The sequence below is a fragment of the Lolium rigidum genome, chromosome 7 (genome assembly GCF_022539505.1).
Source record: "Lolium rigidum isolate FL_2022 chromosome 7, APGP_CSIRO_Lrig_0.1, whole genome shotgun sequence".
NCBI classification, from domain to species: Eukaryota; Viridiplantae; Streptophyta; class Magnoliopsida; order Poales; family Poaceae; genus Lolium; species Lolium rigidum.
Window position 1 is genome coordinate 191820133 of NC_061514.1, and position 7064 is coordinate 191827196.

A 7064-nucleotide genomic window follows, 5' to 3' on the forward strand; every position below is an offset into this window, starting at 1 on the left:
CACATCCTCGTATATTTAATTTATGGATTTTTTCGACAACATGAATAAATTATTTACAAGATCATAATTACATCCAGCCACTGCGATAGTAAAATGTCCTAAAGACATTAGGATGCACGCAACCCTACTATAATAAAATTAAGAGAAAAAGCAAAAGATTTTGCTATGGTAATCAAACCTTGTAGCTGCAACACAAATCATTTCCAAGATAGCTCTCGAAGCCATGCTCTCAAAGCAATTCCTTCGACAATGTCATTGTCACACATAACCAATTAATCTCAGATCTTCGATTTTCACCCTGGAGCAAGTTCGCCTCTCAAAACAATGCCTTTAACAAGGTCATTGTTAGGCACAACAAACTAAGATCAAACCTTGGATTTTCACCCTGAAGGTAAGATTTTCTAATCCTTCTGTACTGCCACCCCCACTTTCCAGTGTAACTATTGCAAGTCCAGAAACATCAAGCAAAGTCCTCCTTGCCACGAAGACTCAGTTCGCCATCTTATTCTGAATAAGAAAATAAATTAACATCGAAAAGATATCAATTACACCTAACCTCTGCATCAATAAGATGTCCAAAGACATCAGCAATGCACATAGCCAAGAAAAAAATGAAAACAAAGACTTTGTCTTTGTGATGTACATAGTAGCGCTCTAACCACCACCAAAAACAACACCTGAACTACAAAAGATATTCTCCAAAAAATAATGCCTTCAACAAGGTCATTGTCAGGTACAACCAATAAATGCCAAACCTTGCGTTTTCACCATAGAGGAAGTCCGAGTTCACTCAAAAACAATGCCTTCAACAAGGCCATTGCCTGGTATAACCAATGAAGGACAAATCTTGGATTTTTTACCCTGAAAATCATGACTCGTTACTCAATGAGCACCACCAAACATGCAATCCTCCAGTGTTTCCGCCCCCACTTACCGAGGCCGCTCTTGCAAGCCACCAAACAACCAACACATGGTCCAATACACCCTTCCCCCAAAACTTCAATACCTCCTATCGCAACCGCCTTTTTTCTCCACCCCTAGACATGTCCCATGAAACCAGTACGAAAGCGAAGCTTTGCAACATGCGCTCTTGAAGTGGTGCTAGCTAATAACATAGGCGTGGGCGACTGGAGCCTTTTCGATCTAGATATCTAGGGGCGACATACATCAATCCATATAGATCTCTCACGGGAAGACCAGAACTCATCTGCAGCCAGATCGAAGAGGTCCACATCCGGCAAAAAGATGACATGGCGGAAGAAAATCGCAAGGGCCATCTAGTTAGAAAAAATCACAAACGCCAGGGATCTACTACTCCACCAACTAAGTATGGTAATGAGACATGTATGGACGAGCAGAGTAAATCTAATCTATATCCATGCCCACATCCATCAACATACTTGTTGCCCATCCATGAAGGTGTCCATGGAATTTTTCCATACCCATATGCGATGGACATCGGGTATTCACAAATATCGGTGGAGCCTTTTTAAAATTTTCATTGCCACACTCACGGGATAGTGACGGTCAGCGGTGATCCAAATCGGGGGATGGTCGAGGCTGGGGGAGGGCCGTTGGCCACCGAATCACCTTCTAGCCAAGAGTATGAGGCCGAGAGGGAGGGTCGTTGGTTGCATCAGCGCATTCTCGTCTCGCTGAGCAAAGTGTCTTCACCATGTTTATGTGTGAAGGAAAAGGTTAGAGACATAGTTTGGTCTCGTGAAAGATTCATTATTTCAAAGAAATTGTGTAGGATTTGGATCCATATGACTTTTTTTCCTACAAAGTTTTGTTTGATTCATATGATTGCAATCCTTCGAAATGGGCTTCTAGGGATTAACGGGGATTTGGGGATGGGCCGGGATAATACTCGCCCATCCCCGCGAATACCCGTGAACCAAACAAGGCCTAAGGATTCTATTCTATCACATTGGTGGTGTGATTGGTTAAAGCAAAAGGAAACAAAAAACTGCGTAGCTTGTCTGGACATATGTGGCAACTCCACTTGTGTCGCAACATTACCAAAGTAAGCAGCAGAAAGTATGTTCTATCCGGTCGTGTGACATAACAAAAGAATCAGGGAGCAAGCGGTTTGATAATAGTAGGTCTTACCAGGAGATGAATATCACATGCCATACATATGTATCTCACCCAGTTCTGTTCGTATTGACAGTTAATAACCACAAGATCACCACACAAAAAATAACACATTCACAGAAATTTGGGGACAGCTTGATCTACCACCAAATTGATCGATTGCAAATTAATGCAAGCCCGTGGGCACAGCTGAGATATGCGCATCATCGTAGCATCCATGGAGGCATGGACCGACACCTGCAAGTTATTCACATTGACGCTTAATCAATGGGGTTTCATAGTCAATTCGCTGCAGCAATCGGCACCCTAGCACTAGTGGACGGCAGAGAGGGAGATCGATGAGAGAAAAGTGGGCAAAGATAGATCGATTTGGTAGCAGGCAGGTACCTGCGCAAGAAGACGACTGGTATTGGTAGCTAGACGCTGCCTGCAGGTGTTCCTAGAGGCGGAGCTCCAGGTCCATCTTCTCACCCGCGTTGGCAGCGGAGGCCCTTCTGGTCATGCCGGGCACGTCCACGGCGGCGTCGCAGCCCACGGAGGGATCCACCGGTGCTTGCGCGTGGTCCGCGAAGCGTGGAGCGCCGGCGCCCCACCTCTCGGGACTAGCATCGGCGCGGGATGGCTCCGCCATGTTGCCACCGCCGTGAGATGCGATGGATGCGTACATGGACCGACCGCTGCCGGAATCGACACCGGCGCCGCCGAAGGAGCCGTGGGCGTAGGGGCCGCCGTCGTCGTAGGGGTTGCTGAAGCCGCCGACGCGGTCCTTGCGATGCGCGTTCTGGTGGCCGCCCAGCGCCTGCGATTTGAGGAACGTCTTGTTGCAGAAGAGACACGGGAACAGCCGCACCTCCTTGCCGTCCACGCAAGCCGTCGGCGCCGCTTGTTCCCGACCTTGGCTGATTTCCTCCGACGCCAACACCAGCGACAGGTCCACCGACGCGGCCGCCGCCGCCGCCGATTGGACATGGAACAACCACGACGGCGACCTGGCCTTCTCCATCGATCCAAGTATATATTATACTGATCTTGCTGCAGTGCAAGTGTACGACTCTACACAGGACGGATGAGAGCTGAGAGTGGTAGCGCGGCGCTTCTAAATTGGGAACGGAGGCGGACGAATGGTGAGGAGGAGTGGAGGACGTTGCGCTATGGTAGCTCTCAGAATGAATGCGATATGATGCGTACAAATAAATCCCTCCCAAGTGACAGGAGGTGAGGGGAGAAATACTGTTGGTTCGACTGAAAAGTCAAGGGAGCCGAACCATGTTCAAGTAGGGTAATAGTGCCAGGATCCAGTGAGCAGCCATGGTGGATAGAGTGTCGCTGCCTTGTCTCAAGAACAGTCGAGCATCGTTGTGTGTATGTGTTTTGTTTTTTTTATAAGGAGTAAATATTAATATCAAGAAGATACCAATTACACTTACACTGTGTTTGGATGCATAGAAAGTTTGCATGGAATTGAATTGGACTAAAATTCCAAATCTAAGATGGAAATGAATTGGCCTCTAATTCGATTCTATTGTTTGGATGTGCTTAGAAATTGCTATTGAAATCAAAGGGTGTAACCAATTCCAAATCATGTTTGGATGAACAAACTATGGAAACCTTCAGTTTCTGAATTTCCTCCACAGCACCTGGCCGGCGGGACGAAGCTGGTAGGGGCGCCAGCTCCAAGCGTGCTCGAGTTTGACCCTCCGCCATGGTTCGAGCCGACGGTGGCCGGAATCAGCAAGGACATAGAGGGAATCTTGAAGCTGCTACCTTTGAAACCGCTGCCAACAAGCCCCTGGACGGCGGCGTCTCCGGGACGAGTAGCACCACGCCCGCGCCCCCGCGGCTGCGTGCATCACCGCGGCCCGCTCCCCTCATCCACGCACATGATGCGGACCGGCAGATCAACGGAGCCGCGCGTGCCGTTGAATCAGCGCACTCTGCATCGACGAGCAGGCCAGTCGCGCCGCCTCCTCTTTCTTCTGCGGGGATGGTGCGCCGATTGGGAGGACAGGTGGTGGGGGATGCCGGCGGTGGCAGGGAGAAGGCAGCCAACGACCACCGCCGATCTGATCCAGGGGAGGTGGTCGCGCGCCGAGGGAAGGTGGGGAGAAGCGACTGGTGGAGAGGAGGAGGTTCCGTTGGTAGGGGAGACGAGGCGACGGCGTAGGGCGCGTGCCGCGGTCGCCGGTCGGTCACGTCGGGAGTGACGACGGGGAAACTCGCTCCTCTGTTTGTCCTCAGCCCCAGAGACGAAGAGGTAGGCGGGCGGAGCGTTTCCACGCGATTCCGAGGGCACGAGCTCGGAAAGGTTCGTGGGTTGTTTACACTAGACGAAGCGGTACCTCGGAATTTAATTCACTTTCCAAGTTTTAATTCCAAGGCCACTCCAAACGGCAGAATTTGACTCAAATTCCAGATTCCATGATTCCATGCCAAATTCTATGCAACCAAACACAGTGTTAATGATTCTAGCCCTAGCAATAACGGTACATCTACCATCAAGATAACACGTGAATTCAAGGCTCTCCAAAAGCGACGCCTCCATGAAACTAACAATGCACAAATACCATCGTCGTTCGATCAGAAGATCTTAGATTTTCACCCTGAAGATAGTCCCCGCTTTCAGTGGCGGAGGCAGAAATGTGAAATTTTGCTTGTTGAGGGGGGCCGGTTAAAGAAAAAAATTCAAAATCTGCACTGTTCATAATTTTTTAGCAAGAAATCAATGGTGTTAGGGGGGGCCAGGGCCCCTTCTGGTCCCCCTGTCTCCGCCACTGCCCGCTTTTAAAATAATGCCTCCAATATGGTTATTGTCAGGCATAACCAATTAAGGCCAGACCTTGAATTTTTCTTCTTGAAAGGTAAGACTATGAACTTCACCTGTATTGCCGCCCCCTCTTGCATACTACTGCTACGAAACCCAGAATACCAAACAAGCTCCTCAACAACACTAAAAAACTTGAACCTCCATAGCAAGTCCTCCAATCCGGCTCTCATGGTATTCTCCGCCTCTAACTTCGCCATGGAGCATGTTTCCATATGGCAAGAAAGAACAGAGCTTCACGATGCTCTCTCCAAAATCAAACGGCCGGAATAAAAGCATGAGTGCATCCGACCGAATGCCACCGATCCAACGAACTTCAGGCAAACAAAGAACGATATTACATGGATGTGTATTGCTTTGTATCGACAAAGGCCGCGTAGATCTAATTTGGGCTTTCCGTTGACGGCTTCATGGCTGCCAGAGCAACTTTAACAGAGCATGTAAATACACCAATTGTATTACGCGTTTATGTTCCACATAAATCACTTTTAGGGTTTGAAAATAGCTTGTGCAGAAAGGAGACTGCAAACTCGATCCGTGAAAAGAGTTTGCGGGCTCCGTTCTGCGCAAGTTGTTTTCGAATGGTAAAAGTCAGGATCTTAACATTTCAGTATTTTACATGTCAAAGCATATGCAAATTGATTCAATAAAAATGCAAGAAATCTTTGAATCAAATGATCATCCACATTACAATACTATTCAAATCAAATTACAATAATAGTACCAATAAAATAAATAAATAAATAAATCAAACATATCTTTACTATTAAATTGGAGTTGGTCGTTTGACACTCAACGCGTTTAATGGTCGTCATTGAAAAGCATCCTAGCCGTGCAATTTGCATCCGATGTCACCAAGGTTCCACCACACTAAAAAGGCAAGTTGTAAGAAAAATCACCGGAGAGCAAGAAATCCAGGATTTGATGCGAGTTAATTATCCTCTTAATGAAAATCTTTACTCGTTTTTTTTGTACCCGGTCGCTCCATCCTTCCTTGGTTAGAGCTAGATTAGAGGACCATCTCCGTTAGCGCTAATCTCATCTACTCCAGTCCTAGCCGAAACGTCAGCCTCGCACCTTCATTCCCTAAGTCCCGCACAGAGAGAAGAAAGAGAGGCAAGCGACGGTGCTAGGATTGGTCTTCTTCGCCCCTTCGTCCTCCAGTGACGCATGTTCTCGCCGGCACGCTTCCATCCGTGTGCACTTGCTCCTCCAGCAACCTACAAGGCCGCCAAGCAAGACACCTCCCATCCGAGTATCCGATGAGCAGGCTGCTCCTCCATGACGCCTCTCGCCCATGTCGCCCAGGGCCAAGGACCACATCCGGATCCACCATCCACGCCGCCTTCCTCCTCCCCAACAAGCCACTGCGCCGCCCCTAAGGGCATTGGGCCATCGTCACCGGCGCCATCAGCAACATCAACCGGGCCATTGCCATACGCCTCGCTACCAACACTCGAGGTGCTTCCCTACACTTTTGAAATAGGCTTTCGCCCCGCTATATTAATATAGCAACCAACCGATACAAGATAGCAACCACCGCTAGGGCAAACAGCACATCAAGCCCAAAAGAAAGAAGAGAGAAAATATAGAAGAAACTAATGCCGACACCAATAGATTGACGAAAACGAAGATAGCTCGCAATTGTTGCGCCCTCCGGAAAGCCCCACCGCTTCCTAGCACATCGAGTCATCGCATACAAAGCAACACCTTCAACAAGGAAGCGACGATGTCGCCGCTGCTGCCCGGACTCATCCTAGGGTTTCCCCCCGTATGTGGAGAGGATAGGGTAGGGGTACCCCCGACGCCCTTCATGAAGGAAAGACGACACCCGCAGGCGTCTCCGCTTCGGCGTCGAACAAGCCGACAGGGATTTCTCCTGATCCCCTAACCACCATCACCCCAGACAACTCGAAGTGCTCCACCCAACTACCACCAACCAGCATGCGCCACCACGATCTAGAATCCACCCTCGTCGTCTCACTGTGGTCCCAGACACGAGGCCTCGAGGGAAGGAAGGGCACAACAGGGTTAGGGGAAGCAGCACCGCCGCCACGCGGGAGGTAACATCTTCCACCACCATCGCGGTAGCAGACCGGACGTGCCAGCAAAAACACACCGAGCCCCTACTGGCTCGGCCAGGCCC

General features: G+C 49.2%; 1 protein-coding gene across 1 annotated transcript; it reads right to left on the reverse strand.

The window, feature by feature from the left end:
• Positions 1–2005: 2005 nt before the first annotated feature.
• LOC124678704 (zinc finger protein 7-like) lies at positions 2006–3303 on the reverse strand. The gene is made up of 2 exons (XM_047214573.1): positions 2485–3303; positions 2006–2334 (listed from the first exon to the last, which is right to left on the reverse strand). The coding sequence occupies exon 1, from the start codon at positions 3098–3100 to the stop codon at positions 2537–2539; it is 564 nt and encodes a 187-aa protein (XP_047070529.1). The 5' UTR covers positions 3101–3303; the 3' UTR covers positions 2006–2334; positions 2485–2536.
• Between the last annotated feature and the right edge of the window lie 3761 nt (positions 3304–7064).